The sequence below is a fragment of the Erinaceus europaeus genome, chromosome 13, assembly GCF_950295315.1.
Source record: "Erinaceus europaeus chromosome 13, mEriEur2.1, whole genome shotgun sequence".
NCBI classification, from domain to species: Eukaryota; Metazoa; Chordata; class Mammalia; order Eulipotyphla; family Erinaceidae; genus Erinaceus; species Erinaceus europaeus.
Window position 1 is genome coordinate 3,819,470 of NC_080174.1, and position 19,029 is coordinate 3,838,498.

General features: G+C 57.4%; 2 protein-coding genes across 2 annotated transcripts in view; one reads left to right on the top strand and one right to left on the bottom strand.

The window, feature by feature from the left end:
- The window catches only part of RNASET2 (ribonuclease T2), a 5,644-nt gene extending 4,930 nt beyond the window's left edge, over positions 1–714 (bottom strand). The window contains exon 1 of the mRNA XM_060205116.1: positions 652–714. Within this exon, the coding sequence (XP_060061099.1) occupies positions 652–714 (63 nt within the window). The remainder of the gene's footprint in view (positions 1–651) is intronic.
- A 6,952-nt stretch (positions 715–7,666) lies between these two features.
- Positions 7,667–17,912, top strand: LOC132542462 (uncharacterized). The gene is made up of 6 exons (XM_060205059.1): positions 7,667–7,826; positions 9,636–9,759; positions 10,224–10,397; positions 11,644–11,766; positions 16,928–17,030; positions 17,710–17,912. Exons 2-6 carry the CDS (start codon positions 9,637–9,639, stop codon positions 17,853–17,855), a joined length of 669 nt encoding a protein of 222 aa, XP_060061042.1. The 5' UTR covers positions 7,667–7,826; position 9,636; the 3' UTR covers positions 17,856–17,912.
- The last annotated feature ends 1,117 nt before the right edge of the window (positions 17,913–19,029 follow it).

Sequence of the window (19,029 nt, forward strand, 5' to 3'; positions counted from 1 at the left end):
CCCAGGGGTAGGGCAGCCAGGCAGTGAGAGCCGCCTCCCACGTGACCTCAAGACCAGCTGTGTGTGTGTGTGTGTGTGTGTGTTTTCTTGTCTTCCTATTTTCTTTAATTAGGACCGAGTGAAATAGAGAGGAGAAGATAGAGATGGAATTGAGAGACAGAGACACCTGCAGACCTGCTTTACCACTCTTGAAGCACCCCCCCGTATGTGGGGAGCAGGGGCTCGAACCTGAGTCCTTGGCTTGGTAATATGTGCACATAACCAGGTGCAGCACTGCCCAGCCCACCCTGGCTGCTCTTAGTATTTATTTATTTTCTTACTTTAGAAAAAAAATTTTTTTTCCCAGAGCACTGCTCAGCTCTGGCTTATGGTGGTGCAGGGGATTGAACCTGAGACTTCGGAGCCTCAGGTATGAGAGTCTCTGCAAAAACGTCAGTGCCCCCTGCTCCCCAGCTCTTTTCTGAGGAAGATTCACTGCATTTAGTTTTGGAGCCCTGGGGGCTTCGGGGTGGCGGGGGGACTCAGTCTGGCACCGGCGGCATCAAAAATCGAACCCAAGGCCGCAGGCAGGTCCGGTGCTGTGTCCACTGGGCCCTTTTCCTGCAGTGATTGTCTCCTTCCCATGGGTCACCTTGTTTCCTACTGGCTCACGTGTATCTGGGGCCTGGGGAAACCGACAGCAACCAGCCGGAGCCCTAGCACCACGTGGGGCATGGTCAGGGCTGCTTCACGGTGGAGAAGTGCTCTGCTGTCTCTCTCACCCTTTCTCTGCCCCACCCCTCTGCTCTCTCTCAAAATCAGAAAATAGGGGGGCCGGGTGGTGGCGCACCTGGTTGAGCGCACATGTTACAATGTGCAAGGACCCAGGTTCGAGTCCCCGGTCCCCACCTGCAGAGGGGAAGCTTCACATGTGGTGAAGCTGGGTTGCAGATGTCTGTCTGTTTCTCTGCCTCTCTAGCTTCTCCCTTCCCTCTTGATTTCTGGCCGTCTCTATCCAATAAATAAATAAAGGTAATTTTTTGTAATTTATAAAATAAAAAAAATCATAAACTAGGGGGCAGAGAGGTTAAACACACACATCACCTTGACCCAGATTTGAGCCCCTACTCCCCATTTGCAGGGGTGAAGCTTCAGGTGCGGTCACGCAGGGCTGCAGGTGTCTCTCTCCCTCTCTGTCTCCTCTTCCCCTTTCAATTTTTCTTTGTTCTGTCGAATAAATTAAAAAATAATAATAACGACTTCAGTAAAGAGAACGTTTTATGGGGCCAGGTGGTGGCACTCCTGGTTAAGCTTCACGTGGAGTGACGCAGGGCTGCAGGTGTGTGTGTGTGCCTCTCTCCCTCTGTCTCCCCCTACCTTCTCAATTTCTGCCTTATGTAATTTTTTTTTTAGTTAAAATGGCCACTGGGAGTGGTGGATTTGTCATGCAGGCACCGAGCCCCAGCGAAAACCCTGGTGGTAATAAATGAATAAATGAGCAAATAAATAAATCAGTTAGGGTTGTAGAGACAGCTCCCTGGGTAGGGCACCTGGCTCATGATATCCACACACCCCAGGTTCAAGTCCCGGCATCCCACAGGATGCCATGCAGGGACTTTCTGGTCGGGTAGCATCTCTCTCTCTCTGTCTGTCTCCATCTCTGTTTTTCAATCTGAATGGAAAGGCATCCTGGAGCGGTGACGCCACGTGCAGGCAAGGCCCCTGATCCACAAAAATAGATAGATAGATAGATAGATAGATAGATAGATAGATAGATGATAGATAGATGACAGATAGGTAGATAGATAGGTAGATAGATAGATGATAGATAGATAGATGATAGATGATAGATAGATAGATAGATAGATGATAGATGATAGATAAATAGATAGATAGATGATAGATGATAGATAGATAGATAGATAGATAGATAGATAGATGATAGATGATAGATAGATAGATGATAGATAGATAGATAGATAGATAGATGATAGATAGATAGATAGATGATAGATAGATAGATAGATAGATAGATAGATAGATAGATAGATAGGCAGATAGACAGACAGACAGACAGACAAACAGACAGACAGATAGGACCACAGAGTAAGCAAAGCAAGAGTGGAGGCCCTGGGATTGGGGCACCGACCCTGGGCCTCTGGAACTGCACCCCCATGCTTACAGGAAAATAAAACAAAACTCACTCCCTGCACTCAGACAGTCCTGGGGTTCAGTGCCCCCCACCTGCACTTCCCGTCTGAGTCACTTCCTCCTGAGAGGGGTGGAGGAGAGGCGGCTTGGTCCCTCTGGGAGAAGCCTGGTGAAGACAGAGAGCTCAGGCCCAGGGCCCCCAAGTCTGCCCCTCCAGACCTGCCCCCTGCCCCTGGATGGGAACAGCTAAGAGCATGATTGGGGGGGGGGGCTCTGGGTGGCAGCTGGCTCTGAGCTTCCTGGGGACAGAAGGACAGATGAGAAGCTGAGCCCTAGAGGGGTCACAGCCTGGTGAGGTGGCCGAGATGGCAGGGTGGGGTCACTGCAGTCATCTGGGTGGGCACACAGGGCAGACTGAGCTTGGCCACCACCACGTGAGCACCCAGAGCCTTCTGGGTCGGGGGGGGGGGCAGGCAGGCTGATCAGCCACCCCGAGGTGGGCCCAACTGCGGCCAGAACTGAGGACTCAGGACCCCAGGGCCCAGTGGGGAGCAGGGGGCTCAGCTGGTGGAGTGCAGGGCTTGTAGGAGGGGGCCAGGTCAGTTCCCAGCACCACATAAGTCAGCTGGGCTCTGCTCTCTCTCTCCCTCTCCCTCTCCCCCTTTCCCTCTGCCTCTGCCTCTGCATCTCCCCCTCCCCTCCCCCTCCCCCTCCGCCTCTCCCTCTGCCTCTGCCTCTCCCTCTCCCTCTGCCTCTCCCTCTCTCCTCCCTCTCCCTCTGTCTTCCCTCTCCCTCTCCCTCTCCCTCTTCCCCTCCCTCTGTCCTCCCTCTCTCCTCCCTTCCTCTCCCTCTGCCTCTGCCTCTGCCTCTCCCTCTCCCTCTCCCTCTCCCTCTGCCTCTGCCTCTCCCCCAATTCCTCTCTCATTAAATAAATATATAAAACTTAAAAAGATAAAAGTAGGACCACCATACTGCCTAGGACTTTCATGTTTGATTATTTGCCCAAACAAGACCAAAATACTAATGAAAGAAAGACAGACAGATAGGGCCTGCTCCCTGAGCCTATGTAGCCTCCATTCCCACTGTGGGCCTGGCAGGAACCCACAGCCACACCAGCCTCCAGGTCCTGGGCCAACCTGGGACAGCAGGTGTCAGCTTCAGCCCCCAGAGGGAAGGGCAGACAGGCACTTGGCAGCAGGTCAGCTGGACTAGGGACAGACAGACACAGGCTGGGGGTGTGGATCCACCTGCCCACGCCCACGCCCAGCGGAGAAGCAATGACAGAAGCCAGAACCCCCACCTGCTGCTCCCCATAATGACCCATAATGGGTCCAGACTCCCAGTGGGGGAGAAATATTAGGGGGAAGATGACCAGAGGGCTCTGAATCTCTGTTCTACCAGGACCAAAGCATTTGTCATCAAGAATCTTGGTTTATTTTTCTTTTTTTAAATATTATTTATTATTTATTCCCTTTTGTTGCCCTTGTTTTATTGTCATTATGGTTGATGTCGTTGTTGTTGGATAGGACAGAGAGAAATGGAGAGAGGAGGGGAAGACAGAGAGGGGGAGAGAAAGACAGACACCTGCAGACCTGCTTCACCGCCTGTGAAGCGACTCCCCTGCAGGTGGGGAGCCGGGGTTCGAACCGGGATCCTTATGCCGGTCCTTGTGCTTTGTGCCACGTGCGCTTAACCCGCTGCGCTACCGGCCAACTCCCAAGAATCTTGTTTTTATATTATCAGTGAAAGGGAGGAGAATCTGAAAAACATCAGAAGAAGCCAGGCACTGTTACTTTTATCTGAGAGACAAGAGGGAAAAAAAGACACTTGGAAGTAGTAAGTAGGGGTGAACAAGAAGGAAGTTAAGGCAGGATCACTGAAAAAATGGGAAAAATAGAGATACGGATAGACAGTTATAGAGTCAGCCCATCTCTGTGCCCTTGGGAGAACCGCTGCAGTTTCCAGTGGAGGGAATGGGGATACAGAACTCTGGTGGTGGGAACAGGGTGGAGTTATTTTACAATTTTGTAATCAATATTAAATCACTAATAATAAATAAGTAAAAACAATAGCTGGCAGAGAGCACCCAACCTTCATGTAGGAGGAGGAGGCAACGGGCCGCAGGGCACCCACTGCCCAGGCTCAGGCTCCACTCCAGTGCCACCAGAGTCTGGTCATGTGACATCCGAGAGCCTCTGGCGTGTGCCAGGGCCGCCACCCACAGCCTGGGGAGTGGACATGGAGCCCAGGCAATGGCCTCCCTTCCTCAAAGGGAAGAGGCTTCCCCAGCCCCAGAGCCTGAGTTCACGTGCCACCCTCAGCCTAAAGCCTGGGCAGACACACAGATGGATAGACACAGAGAGACAGAGAGAGAGCGAGAGAGTGAGAGAGCAAGAGAGCAAGAGAGCGAGAGAGAGAGAGAGAGAGAGAGAGAGATGCAGACACAGAGAAATACAGACACACAGAAGGGTGTTGGTAAGTGGGCAGGTGGCAGGAGGAAGTCCACAGCCCTCGCTGTCTGTCTGCCCTGAGAAAGGGGAAGCTGGGTTTCGCTTTGCGTCAGCGGGGAGAGGGCCAGTGGGCATCAGACAGTGTGGTGACCCTGAGGTGCACCCCGGGATGCAGGAGGGCCTGGGGGCCGGGTGACACGGCAGTGCCTGGCTCAGGAAGACTGACCCCACCTGACTGTCAGCTGACCCCACCTCACTAGACCCTGACACTCTGTAGACCCCACCTCACTTGACCCTGACCCTCTGTTGACCCCAGCTCACTTGACCCTGACCCTCTGTTGACCCTACCTCACTAGACCCTGACCCTCTGTTGACCCCACCTCACTAGACCCTGACCCTCTGTTGACCCCACCTCACTTGACCCTGACCTTCTATTGACCCCACCTCACTAGACCCTGACCCTCTGTTGACCCCACCTCACTTGACCCTGACCTACTGTTGACCCCACCTCACTAGACACTGACCCTCTGTTGATCCCACCTCACTTGACCCTGACCCTCTGTAGACCCCAGCTCACTTGACCCTGACCCTCTGTTGACCCTACCTCACTAGACCCTGACCCTCTGTTGACCCCACCTCACTAGACCCTGACCCTCTGTTGACCCTAGCTCACTTGACCCTGACCCTCTGTTGACTCCACCTCACTTGACCCTGACCCTCTGTTGACTCTACCTCACTTGACCCTGACCCTCTGTTGACCCCACCTCACTAGACCCTGACCCTCTGTTGACCCCACCTCACTAGACCCTGACCCTCTGTTGACCCCACCTCACTAGACCCTGACCCTCTGTTGACTCCACCTCACTTGACCCTGACCCTCTGTTGACCCCACCTCACTAAACCCTGACCCTCTGTTGACCCGACCTCACTTGACCCTGACCCTCTGTTGACCCCACCTCACTTGACACTGACCATTTGTTGACCCCACCTCACTTGACACTGACCCTCTGTTGACCCCACCTCACTTGACCCTGACCCTCTGTTGACCCTACCTAACTTGACACTGACCCTCTGTTGACCCCACCTGACTTGACCCTGACCTTCTGTTGACCCCACCTCACTAGACCCTGACCCTCTGTTGACCCCACCTCACTTGATCTTGACCCTCTGTTGACCCCCACCTCACTAGGCCATGACCCTCTGCTGACCCCACCTGACTTGACCCTGACCCTCTGTTGACCCCACCTCACTTGACCTTGACCATCAGTTGACTCCACCTCACTTGACCCTGACCCTCTGTTGACCCCACCTCACTAGACCCTGACCCTCTGTTGACCCCACATCACTTGACCCTGACCATCTGTTGACCCCAGCTCACTTGACCCTGACCATCTGCTGACTCCACCTCACTTGACCCTGACCGTCTGTTGACTTCACCTCACTTGACCCTGACCCTCTGTTGACCCCACCTCACTTGACCCTGAACATCTGTTGACCCCACCTCACTTGACCCTGACCGTCTGCTGACTCCACCTCACTTGACCCTGACCCTCTGTTGACCCCACCTCACTTGACCCTGACCCTCTGTTGACTCCACCTCACTTGATCTTGACCTTCTGTTGACTCCACCTCACTTGACCCTGACCCTCTGTTGACCCTAGTCACCTGACCCTGACCCTCTGTTGACTCCACCTCACTTGACCCTGACCCTCTGTTGAATCCACCTCACTTGACCCTGACCCTCTGTTGACTCCACCTCACTTGACCCTGACCCTCTGTTGACTCCACCTCACTTGACCCTGACCCTCTGTTGACCCTAGTCACCTGACCCTGACCCAGGTTTGACCCTAGTCTACCCACTGACCATCACCGACCCTACTCAGCTGGGTAAAACCCCTGATTTAGCCCCACCCGCTTGGCCTGACCTGGCTGAGACCCCTGGCTACCCTGCATTTGACCCCAGTGTGTCCACGCCACCCTGGCTGGCTCGCTGTGCTGGTCCTGGCCTGGATTGAGCCCCTGTGTCCACCCCGCTGGCTCCAGCCCCTTCTTGCTGACCATGCTGGCCCCTCCCTTGGTCCTCTCCATGCCTACCCAGGGGACCTGACCTCCAGGGCTGAGCCCCCCCAGAGGGCTCTCAGTTGCCCCATAGCAGGGGTGCAGTGGGGGCAGTGGGAGGGACAGTGCCCCCCTGAGGCTGCTCTGGAGATGAGAGCTGGACATGTGACCCCATTTCCCAGCCGCCCAGGGGTCCAGAGTCCCTCCAGGTTAGGTCCCCTGCCCCCAGGCTGAACGTGTGGCCATCCCCCTCTCTCCCTGCCTGCTGGGGGGCTCTGTGCTATGCTCCCTGCCCAACACCCCCACCTCAGGGGTCTGGGCTGGGTGCTCGAGGGGCCTGACAGTGGCCTGCACCTACAGGAGTGGTTAGGACCCCAACACTGAGTGTCAGCAGCCAGGCCTGCTATGAGTCCACCATGAAGCCTGGTTTAAGCTTGGGGCTCCCTAGAAAGGTGGAGGCTCAGAGGTGGGGCCCCCACCCCAGGCCCTGGGCTGTGGGTGCTGCAGCTACTCAGGGGGCCAGTCTGGGCCCTCAACCATGTCCCCCTCTCCTCAGCACCCGGCTGAGACCTGCGAGGTGCCCCAGGAATGGGGCTTCACTCCCTTCTGGCTCTGCTCCCCAGCAGACAGCCCACAGGTCACTCCCGGGATGCGAGGGGGAACCAGCTTCCCTGAGGGGAGCCTGTGATAGTTGGCTGTCCATCTGTCCCCTCTCAGCACTGCCCATCAGCGGGAGCGTCCGTGTGGCTCAGGGGACACAGTCAAGAGTCCCAGAGCCAGTTAGTGACTCACGTGACTCTGCAGGGATGGGGGGTGGGCAACTGTCTCAGCACGCAGGAGTGAGGGCAGGGGCACCAGCCCCCAGCATGGCTGTGCTTTGGAGGGGGCGGAAGGGGGCACTGTCCCTTTAAGGCTGGGAGTCCGTTTAGAACTGTCTCTTTCTGTTTGTCTGGCTGGGACAGGGGGCAGCCTTGGGGGTGACAGCCAGAGGGGAAGTGAGGGGACAAAACCAGGGGACTGGGCCTGAGGCCATTTCTTGGTGAAACAGCAAAGACAAGCTTGTTATAGAGGTTCAAGAACCGGACACCCCACAGCAAGGAGGTGGCGAGGTGGGGGGGCAGAGCACGGGGCTTGCCTGCCAGAAGTCTGGGTTTGAGCCCTGGCAGCCATACAACAGAACATCATAAGGTGAATTGAACATTTTTTTAAAAGGTTTTTTAATTTATAATTATTAATGATAGAGATATAAGGAGAGAAAGAGGACCAGACATCACTCTGGTCCTTGCACTGCCGGGGATCAAACTCAAGACCTCATGCTTGAGAGTCTAAAACTCTATCCACTGCACCACCTCCCGGGCTGCCAGAAAATGATCTTTATGGTAAATAAACACTCGAGTTGATTTCTGAATAGACACTTGTTTTTCTGAGACAGTCACACTCCTCTCACATGGAGCACAGCCGGTCCCAGGTACTGAGCTGGGGCCTCGTGCATGCAAGTCTGCCAGTGCTAAGCTGCCTCCCCAGACGGGGTGAAATGTCAAGAGAGAGGGGGACAGGGAGAGAGAGAGAGAGGGAGAGAGATCTGAGGGAGCTAAGGGGAGGGGGTGCTGAGGGGCAGGGGTCCCAGTGCCCTGTGGTGAGGGGAGGTGGCACTGACTGTCGGGGGTGGTTGGCACCTGTTGTGGACAGATGTGGATCTGAGCCCCTGAGACAGCATTGATCTTGGGTTTTTTTTTGTTTTTGTTTTTGTTTTTTTGCCTCCAGGGTTATTCCTGGGGCTTGATGCCTGCACTAGGAATCCAGTGCTCCTGGAGGCCATTTTTTCCCCAATTTGTTGCCCTTGTTACCCTTGTTGTCATTATATTGTTGTTGTCATTGCTATTGTTGTTGGATAGGACAGAGAGAAATGGAGAGAAGAGGGGAAGACAGAGGGGGAGAGAAAGACAGACACCTGCAGACCTGCTTCACCACCTGTGAAGCGACTCCCTTGCAGGTGGGGAGCCGGGGGCTCGAACTGGGATCTTTATTCCTATCCTTGCGCTTTGCACCACGTGTGCTTAACCCGCTGCACCACCGCCTGACTCCTGGTTTATATATATATTTTTAAGTATAGGGCCAGACAGTGGTGCATCTGGTTAAGCACACACATTACCATGCATAAGGACCTGGGTTCGAGCCCCTGCTTCCCCTACTTCACAATAAAGCAGGTCTGCAGGTGTCTCTCTGTCTTTCCCTTCCCCTCTCAATTTCTCTCTGATCTAGCAAATAAAATAAGAAGTGGGCGGGGGGGGGGATGGCTGCATGCAGTGGATTCCTAGGATTAGCACCGAGCCCCCATGATAACCCTGGAGACAATAAAAATGTGCACTCCCCCCACTAAAGATTGTAAAGAATGCTGATACCCAGGTGAGGAGGTGTGGCCAGTCCTGGGGGTGGGGGGCTGCTCCTGGCCTGGGTTGAGCCCCTGTGTCAGGCTGGCTGCTGACCCTGCTGGCCCACCCTCAGTCCTCTCCACGTCTAGCCGGGGGACCTGACCTCCAGGGCTGAGCCCCCCCCAGAGGGTTCTCAGTGGACCACTGCCCCAAAGCAGGGGTGCAGTGGGGGCAGAGAGGGGTGCTGCCCGGCTCGCAAAGTCCTGGGATCACTGCTCAGTCCTCTCTCTGGCAGCTCAGCTCTGGGTCACAGAGGAAGCAGCTATGTGACAGATTGGTTTATTCACTAATGAGAGATGGGGAGAGAGAAGAGAGAGGAGAGAGAGAGAGAGAGAGAGAGGAGAGAGAGAGAGAGAGGACACCTGGCACATGTAACACCGGGGATTGAACTCAGGACGTCACACCTGAGAGTCCAGCGCTCTCGCCCCTGCACCACCTCCTGGACTGCCAGAGCACTGTGGACACACACGCCCCTGCTGATGCAGGGCCTCTGCTGTCACCTGGGTCTGTGTGTCCTCATCCCCTGTGACCTCGTCCTGAGAGAGGCCCCTCTGCCCTTCCCCAGCATGCCGAGGGGCTCAGGGGCCAAGAAGCCGGTGCAGATGGGGGGCCCCAAGGACCCAGGAGCAAAGGGCCGCCCTGAAGATGCCGGCCACTCCCGGGAGGACAGGCGGGCTGAGGACTTGTTGGTGAGTGGTGCTGGGGCCCTCGGGCAGGGCTGGGCTCTGGCTCTCATCCTCGGTGTCCCACGCCCCCTCACTCCAAGTCGAGGACACGACAGACATGAAAATCAGGCTGAGGGGCTGGGCGGTGGCGCACCTGGTGAGGCGCACACGTTACCACGCACGAGAACCCGGGTTCAAGCCCCCACTCCCCGCCCGCAGGGTAAAGCTTCCTGAGTGGTGAAGCAGGTCTGCAGGTGTCTGTCTCCCCCGTCTGCCTCTCCCTTCTCTCTCCATTTCTGTCTTTATCCAGAACAAATAAAGTAGAAACGGGCAGAAGGAAGGAAGCCGAGCTGAAGCAGGCAGCGCGAGGGGAAGGAGGGTCCCGGTGTGGGGCTCACCATGCACCCTGAGCCTCTGTGGCCCCTGGGGGTGGAGCAGGTGGGGGGCTGCCAGCCCTGACCCATGCCCCGTCCCCGCCGAGGTCACAGCGGCTGCAGGAGCAGCTGGCGGGGCTGCAGGAGGCGTTGCGGCGGCAGGAGGCCCGCTGGGAGGCCAAGCACCACAGACTCCAGCGCCAGATGGAGAAGCTGATGCGGCAGAGCCTGCAGCCTGGACCCGGGGCCGGGAGCAGCCGCTCGGGTGGGGAGCCGCCTCACACCTCGGTACCCAGAGGGCCGTGCTTCCTCGGGCGGGGGGCAGGCCGAGCACAAGCACTGCGAAGCAGGGGTGGCACACTGCACTGCACTGCACTGCACACAGGAGGGCCCACTGCACTGCACTGCACACAGGAGGGCTCACTGCACTGCACTGCACTCAGGAGGGCGCACTGCACTGCACTGCACACAGGAGGGCACACTGCACACAGGAGGGCGCACTGCACTGCACACAGGAGGGCCCACTGCACTGCACTGCACTCAGGAGGGCTCACTGCACTGCACTGCACACAGGAGGGCTCACTGCACTACACACAGGTGGGCTCACTGCACTGCACACAGGTGGGCTCACTGCACTGCACATCATGCAGGTGGGCTTACTGCACTGCACTGCACACAGGTGGGCTCAATGCACATCATGCAGGTGGGCTCGCTGAACTGCACATCATGCAGGTGGGCTCACTGCACTGCACACAGGTGGACACTGCACTGCGCACAGGTGGGCTCACTGCACTGCACACAGGTGGGCTTACTATACAACACACAGGTGATCTCACTGCACGGCACACAGGTGATCTCACTGCACTGCATACAGGTGATCGCACTGCACACAGGTGATATTACTGCACAGCACACAGGTGATCTCACTGCATGGCGCACAGGTGATCTCACTGCACTGCACACAGGTGATCTCACTGCACTGCACACAGGTGGGCTCACTGCATGTATGTGTGCATACATGTACTCACGTGTGCATCATGTGCATATGAATAAGGTCTTCATCATGTGGGGGTCTCTCAGCCCCGGGAGTGAGAGCCAGCTGCCAGTACCTCAAGTCCACCCACAGAGATCCACACGCTGCACGCACGTCCCCTGGAGCATGTCCAGGGTCCAAGGACACAAGGACATCTAGGTGGCTCCCGTGTCTGGGGTCCACACTAGGGTGGCCACCCCCACACTCACCCCAGAGGACAGAGTGGCCGTGGCCTGGACTCGAACCCTGAGCCCACTTCCCTAGGTGACTTCCGCTGCAGGGACCAGGTCTTTCCTCAGGGTCTGGGAGTGTGGGGAGGGGCCTGGACAGCGGGTGTGGCCTCGGCAGGGTGCTGGCACCTGCCAGAGCTGAGGGGGTCAGGGTGCCAGCCACCCGCAGGCAGCCCACCCCCAGGACCACCCTATCGGGAGCAGGTCATAGCCGACTCGCTGCGCCTCCGAGGGCCCAGCCCGACGCTCCGTGCGGCCGACTGTCTTGTAGGTGCCGGGGGCTGCAGGGGGGGCTGCCTCCCCTCCCACAGATGATGCAGCAGTGCCGTCCGCGCGCGCTGACCACTGGGCCGCCGTCCAGGGACCAGGCCTGGCATCTAAGGACAGAACTCAGGTGAGCCTCAGCTCCCTCTGTGGTGAGAATGTGTAGGGGTAGGCCCACTGCCGGCTCTGCCTCTCCTCCTCCTCCCCTCCCGTCCCTCCCATCCCCTCCCTTCCTCTCCCCTCCTCTCCCCTCTGCTCTTCTCCCCTCCCTTTCCCTTGCCTCCTACCCCCTCTCCTCTCTTCTCCTCCCCTCTTCTCCCCTCCCCTCCCCTCCCCTCCCCTCTCCTCTCCTCCCCTCCCCTCTCCTCTCCTCTCCTCCCCTCCCCTCTCTCCCTTCCTCCCCTCTCCCCTCTCCCCTCTCCCCTCCCCTCTCCTCTCCCCTCTCCCTTCCTCCCCTCTCCCTTCCTCCCCTCTCCTCTCCTCCCCTCTCCCCTCCCCTCTCCCTTCCTCCCCTCTCCTCTCCTCTCCTCCCCTCTCCCCTCCCCTCTCCCTTCCTCCCCTCTCCTCTCTTGTCCCCTTTTTCTACCAGAGCCCTGCTCTGCTCAGTGGTGCGGGGGTTGAAGCTGTGGCCCGGGCTCCCAGCAGGAAAGCTTTCTGCAGACCGGTTGCGCTGTCTCCCCCGCCTGTCCTCTCGCTTTTTCAGCGTTTTATTTCCATTTGAATTCGAGCCCTGCTCAGCTCAGGCTGATGGCGGTGCCGGGAAGTGAACCTGGGCCCTCAGAGCCTCCGGCGGGAGCGCTTTCTGCGGGACCCTGTGCCGCCTCCTCGGCCTCTGTTCTGCTTCTTCAGTCCCCTTCTAAGCGGCCTACTCCGCACGCCCTCACCCCGTCCAGGCGGTCTCAGTGCCCGGCCCCAGTGGTGTTCCCGCGGTGTAGACCGCAGGTGAGTGTCCTTTCTCTGTCAGGCACGGCGCCCACAGACCCCGAGGGGCAGAGGCACCGCAGCGCCAGGGGCCTGTGCCCGCACGTCCGCGGACAGTCCAGCGCCCACAAGGCACGGTGAGTGCGGGCGGCCCTTCTGTCTCCGCCTCTCTGCACACACCCCTGCCTGCTGCCGGCTCTGGGAAGGTCCCGCAGAACCAGAACGGGGAGGGGGCCCGCTGGGGGCGCACCTGGCTGAGTGCCCTTGTTACCGTGTGCAAAGACTCGGGTTCAAGCCCACGGTCCCCACCTACGGGGCAGAAGTCTTTGCATGTGGGGAAGCAGGGCTGCAGGGGTCTCTCTCTCTTTCTATCTCTCTATCTCTCTTTCTCTCCTTACCCCCTTGATTTCTAGCTGTATCTATCCAATAAAGAAAAATAATAAAAATTTAAAAATTTTGGGTTTTTTTTACCAGAGCACTGCTTTTCTCTGGCTTACGGAGGTGTGGGGGCTTGAACCTGGGACTTGAGAGCCTCAGGCATGAAAGTCTCTTCGCATAACCATTATGCTGTACCCCGACTCAAGAATTTTTAAATATTTATTTATTTTTCCCTTTTGTTGCCCTTGTTGTTTTATTGTCGTAGTTATTACTGTTATTGGATAGGACAGAGAGAAATGGAGAGAGGAGGGGAAGACAGACAGGGGGAGAGAAAGACAGACACCTGCAGACCTGCTTCACTGCCTGGGAAGCGACTCCCCTGCAGGTGGGGAGCCGGGCGTGTCCCTGCGGCCAGCTGCCTCTGTCAGCCTCTGTCAGGCTCTGTCAGGCTCTGTCAGGCTCTGTCAGCCTCTGTCAGGCTCTGTCAGGCTCTGTCAGCCTCTGTCAGGCTCTGTCAGCCTCTGTCAGGCTCTGTCAGCCTCTGTCAGCCTCTGTCAGGCTCTGTCAGGCTCTGTCAGCCTCTGTCAGGCTCTGTCAGGCTCTGTCATCCTCTGTCAGCCTCTGTCAGCCTCTGTCAGGCTCTGTCAGGCTCTGTCAGCCTCTGTCAGGCTCTGTCAGCCTCTTTCAGGCTCTGTCAGCCTCTGTCAGGCTCTGTCATCCTCTGTCAGACTCTGTCAGCCTCTGTCAGCCTCTGTCAGCCTCTGTCAGGCTCTGTCATCCTCTGTCAGCCTCTGTCAGGCTCTGTCAGCCTCTGTCAGCCTCTGTCAGGCTCTGTCAGCCTCTGTCAGCCTCTGTCAACCTCTGTCAGGCTCTGTCAGCCTCTGTCAGGCTCTGTCAGCCTCTGTCAGCCTCTGTCAGCCTCTGTCAGCCTCTGCCCAGCTATCATCCACATTGGTCTCCAGCTCCCACTGATTCTGTGCTCGGAGAAACTAAGATGGAACTTTCGGAAAGCAAACTGGCATCTGTTCAGTGATCTTACCAACAAATCTCTTCCTGCAATTCCAATTAACTCTATCCCCTCTGAAGATTCCTACAGGCGCTTCCACCAAGCCATCTTCAAAGCAGCTTCCCAAGCCATTCCTCGTGGGAGACGTGCTAACTATACTCCTTGTCTTGATGCTGAATGCGAGCAACTACTAAAGCAGTATGATGAGTCGGGCGACCCAGATGTGGCTGACCATCTCATTGCCTCCCTGGATGCAGCACGCCAAGCCCGCTGGCAACAACTCACGGAAAGTCTGAACTTCACCCACTCAAGTAGGAAGGCCTGGAAGCTTCTTCACAGACTGGGTGCCAGTAGCCAACCCCCTCCTGTCTCCCATCCTCCCGTATCTCCAAACTCAGTGGCCAGTCACCTAACTCAAGTTGGACGTGCTAAGATCGACCCAGTCTGGAAAAGAGAAATTTCCCATGAGTGGTCATCCCACTTCCGGTTATCTTGTCCATCTCCAAAACTCTCTCCCTTCACACTGTCTGAACTGGAAGACGCTTTGAAGAGGGTTAAACCGGGAACGGCTGCTGGCTATGATAACATCACCCCAGAACTCATTCTTAACCTGGGTCCCGCGGCAAAGAAGTGGCTCGCTTCATTCCTGTCCCACATCTTGGAATCTGAGTCTATGCCCAAAGTTTGGCGTCGTGCGAAGATCATAGCGGTTTTGAAACCAAAGAAAGACCCAACACTGGCCGCCAGCTATAGACCAATTTCTCTCCTCTCCGTGTGTTACAAACTCCTTGAGAGGCTGCTTCTGTCATGTATTTCTCATCTTACAGAGAAATTCCTATCACCCGCCCAGGCTGGTTTCCGCCCAGGAAGATCTACCTGCGAACAAGCCCTGGCCCTCTCAACTTACATTGAGAATGGATTCCAGAAGAATTTAAAGACGGGTGCTGTCTTTGTTGATCTCACGGTCTGGCACCGTGGTCTCCTAGTCAAGATCTCAAGATGCCTGCCTCCACGGGTGGCCAACACTATATCATTTCTTCTCCAAAACAGAAGATTCCGGGTGCATCTGGGTGACAAGTCTAGCAGATGGAGACTTGTCTCAAGTGGCCTCCCCCAGGGCTCTGTTCTGGCTCCTACGCTATTTAATATTTACATCAATGACCTCCCAGAAACTTCTTCAAGGAAGTTCATCTACGCCGATGACATCTGCTGTGCAACTCAGGCATCCAAGTTCGACATTCTCGAGGAAACACTCACGAAAGACATGTCTCTGATATCTGATTACTGTAAAAAATGGCGACTAATCCCTAGCACTGCAAAAACGGTATCATCTGTTTTCCATCTACACCATGCCTCGGCCTCGCGTGAGCTTAATGTGCAGCTTGACGATACGAGAATCTGGCATGAAGCCCAGCCAGTCTATCTTGGCGTTACTCTCGATCGCACTCTGTCATTTCACAAACATCTCATAAAAACTGCAGCAAAGGTGGGCGCGAGGAATCACATCATTGCAAGACTGGCCAGCTCCTCATGGGGCGCGAGCGCTTCCACACTGCGATCATCCTCTCTGGCATTATGCTATTCCACTGCAGAATACTGTGCCCCAGGATGGTTCCGTAGCCCCCATGTCCACTTGGTCGATTCCAAATTATATTCCTCCATGAGGATCATTTCTGGAACCATCCATTCCACCCCGGTTCCATGGCTGCCAGTCCTTAGCAACATCGCCCCACCAGATATTCGTCTGGATGCGGCATCATCTAAGTTCATTTCCCACGTCTACGCTCGACCGGACCTGCCAATATACGCGGAGATCTTCGCCCACCCTGTCCAACGCTTGACGTCTCGTCATCCAATCTGGTCCCCTACGCCTACACTGAACTTCTCTGTTCCAGTCTCTTGGAAACAGAGTTGGCAGTCAGCTGAGGTCAAGAACAAACACCTCATCACAGACCCCTGCAAGCGTCAACCCGGCTTTGACCTAGCACGTTATGATCGGGCCCTCCTCAATCGCTATCGAACAGGCCATGGCCGGTGCGCCGCTATGTTCCACCGCTGGGGAGCCAGAGACGACCCGAACTGCCCCTGCGGCTCCAGACAGACTATGACCCACATAGTCAACGACTGCCACCTCTCCAGATTCAAAGGAGGTCTCGAAACTTTACATCAGGCTCAACCTGACGCTGTTGACTGGCTACGGAAGAAGGGCAAACGCTAGAAGAAGAAGAAGAAGAAGAAGCCTCTGTCAGGCTCTGTCAGCCTCTGTCAGCCTCTGTCAGGCTCTGTCAGCCTGTCAGCCTCTGTCAGCCTCTGTCAGCCTCTGTCAGGCTCTGTCAGCCTCTGTCAGGCTCTGTCAGGCTCTGTCAGCCTCTGTCAGGCTCTGTCAGCCTCTGTCAGCCTCTGTCAGCCTCTTTCAGGCTCTGTCAGGCTCTGTCAGCCTCTGTCAGCCTCTGTCAGCCTCTGTCAGGCTCTGTCAGCCTCTGTCAGGCTCTGTCAGCCTCTGTCAGGCTCTGTCAGGCTCTGTCAGCCTCTGTCACGCTCTGTCAGGCTCTGTCAGGCTCTGTCAGCCTCTGTCATCCTCTGTCAGGCTCTGTCAGCCTCTGTCAGCCTCTGTCAGGCTCTGTCAGGCTCTGTCAGGCTCTGTCAGCCTCTGTCAGCCTCTGTCAGGCTCTGTCAGGCTCTGTCAGCCTCTGTCAGGCTCTGTCAGCCTCTGTCAGCCTCTGTCAGGCTCTGTCAGCCTCTGTCAGCCTTTGTCAGCCTCTGTCAGCCTCTGTCAGCCTCTTTCAGGCTCTGTCAGGCTCTGTCAGCCTCTGTCAGGCTCTGTCAGCCTCTGTCAGGCTCTGTCAGGCTCTGTCAGCCTCTGTCAGGCTCTGTCAGGCTTGTCAGACTCTGTCAGTCAGGCTCGCGGTGGCCGTGCCCATCACAGGCGGCTGTTGTGGGTGCCAGCCCGGAACTGACCGCTGACCGGCCGCCGTCCCTCCCCCAGGGTGGCCCCGCGAGCTCAGGCTGCCCGACGGGACGGCCCGGCGCTTCCTCGACGACCGCGAGGAGACCGTGTTTCCCGACGGGACCACCCTGCGCGTGCACAGGTGGGCGCCCCGCCTGCTCTGGTGGGGACGTGGCGGCAGGAGTGGAGGGCGGCCGGCAGGGTGCTCACCCAGGAAGACTACACGGAGCCCCGAGGGAGCGACTCGGGAAGCCCCTCAGGGAAGCACCACACGGGAGCCCCTCAGGGAAACAGCACATGGGAGCCCCTCAGGGAAACAGCACACGGGAGCCCCTCAGGGAAACAGCATACGGGAGCCCCTCAGGGAAACAACACACGGGAGCCCCTCAGGGAAACAGCACACGGGAGCCCCTCAGGGAAACAGCACACGGGAGCCCCTCAGGGAAACAGCACATGGGAGCCCCTCAGGGAAACAGCATACGGGAGCCCCTCAGGGAAACAACACACGGGAGCCCCTCAGGGAAACAGCACACGGGAGCCCCTCAGGGAAACAACACACGGGAGCCCCTCAGGGAAACAGCACATGGGAGCCCCTCAGGGAAACAGCACACGGGAGCCCCTCAGGGAAACAACACACGGGAGCCCCTCAGGGAAACAGCACACGGGAGCCCCTCAGGGAAGAGCCAGACAGGAGCCCCTCAGGGAAACAGCACATGGGAGCCCCTCAGGGAAGCAGCACACGGGAGCCCCACAGGGAAACGCCACACGGGAGCCCCTCAGGGAAGAGCCAGATGGGAGCCCAGGCCACTGCCAACCCCCAGGAACGGCGACAGCACCATCGTGTTCAGCGACGGGCAGAGGGAGGTGCACACAGCGCAGTTCCAGCGGCGCGAGCACACTGACGGCACGGTGCGCACCGTGTACCGCGACGGCCGCCAGGAGACCAAGTTCCCGAGCGGGCGCGTGACGCGCAGGGAGCCCGCAGGCCTCTGGCTGCAGGATGCGCCTCCTGACACCGGCTAGGGCAGCGGGTGACCACGGGGGCTCCCCGGCCACGGTGCCCAGTGTCCTGATAAACTCAAGTGATGTCCCCGCTGGGCCTGGGTATGGTGATCGCTCCGGAGCTGTAGACCAGGGAGAAAGGGGAGACTGAGGAGACTGAGGGAGACTGGGAGACTGAGGGAAACTGAGGGAGACTGAGGGAGACTGAGGAGACTGAGGAGACTGAGGGAGACGGGGAGACTGAGGGAGACTGAGGGAGACTGAGGGAGACTGAGGGAGACTGAGGGAGACTGAGGAGACTGAGGGAGACTGAGGAGACTGAGGGAGACGGAGGGAGACTGAGGGAGACGGGGAGACTGAGGGAGACTGAGGGAGACTGAGGGAGACGGGGAGACTGAGGGAGACTGAGGGAGACTGAGGAAACTGAGGGAGACTGAGGGAGACTGAGGGAGACTGAGGAGACTGAGGAGACTGAGGGAGACGGAGGGAGACTGAGGGAGACGGGGAGACTGAGGGAGACTGAGGGAGACGGGGAGACTGAGGGAGACTGAGGAAACTGAGGGAGACTGAGGGAGACTGAGGGAGACTGAGGAGACTGAGGGAGACTGAGGGAGACGGGGAGACTGAGGGAGACTGAGGAGACTGAGGGAGACTGAGGGAGACTGAGGAGACTGAGGGAGACTGAGGAGACTGAGGGAGACTGAGGGAAACTGAGGGAGACTGAGGGAGACTGAGGAGACTGAGGAGACTGAGGGAGACGGGGAGACTGAGGGAGACTGAGGGAGACTGAGGGAGACTGAGGGAGACTGAGGGAGACTGAGGGAGACTGAGGAGACTGAGGGAGACTGAGGAGACTGAGGGAGACGGAGGGAGACTGAGGGAGACGGGGAGACTGAGGGAGACTGAGGGAGACTGAGGGAGACGGGGAGACTGAGGGAGACTGAGGGAGACTGAGGAAACTGAGGGAGACTGAGGGAGACTGAGGGAGACTGAGGGAGACTGAGGAGACTGAGGGAGACTGAGGAGACTGAGGGAGACGGAGGGAGACTGAGGGAGACGGGGAGACTGAGGGAGACTGAGGGAGACGGGGAGACTGAGGGAGACTGAGGAAACTGAGGGAGACTGGGGGAGACTGAGGG

Coding starts and splice junctions, on each gene's coding strand:
- LOC132542462 (XM_060205059.1), top strand. CDS start 9,637: ATGCCGAGGGGCTCAGGGGCCAAGAAGCCGGTGCAGATGGGGGGCCCC. Junction 10,398..11,643: donor GGGAGCCGCCTCACACCTCG/GTACCCAGAGGG, acceptor ACTGTCTTGTAG/GTGCCGGGGGCTGCAGGGGG. Junction 11,767..16,927: donor CATCTAAGGACAGAACTCAG/GTGAGCCTCAGC, acceptor TCCCTCCCCCAG/GGTGGCCCCGCGAGCTCAGG.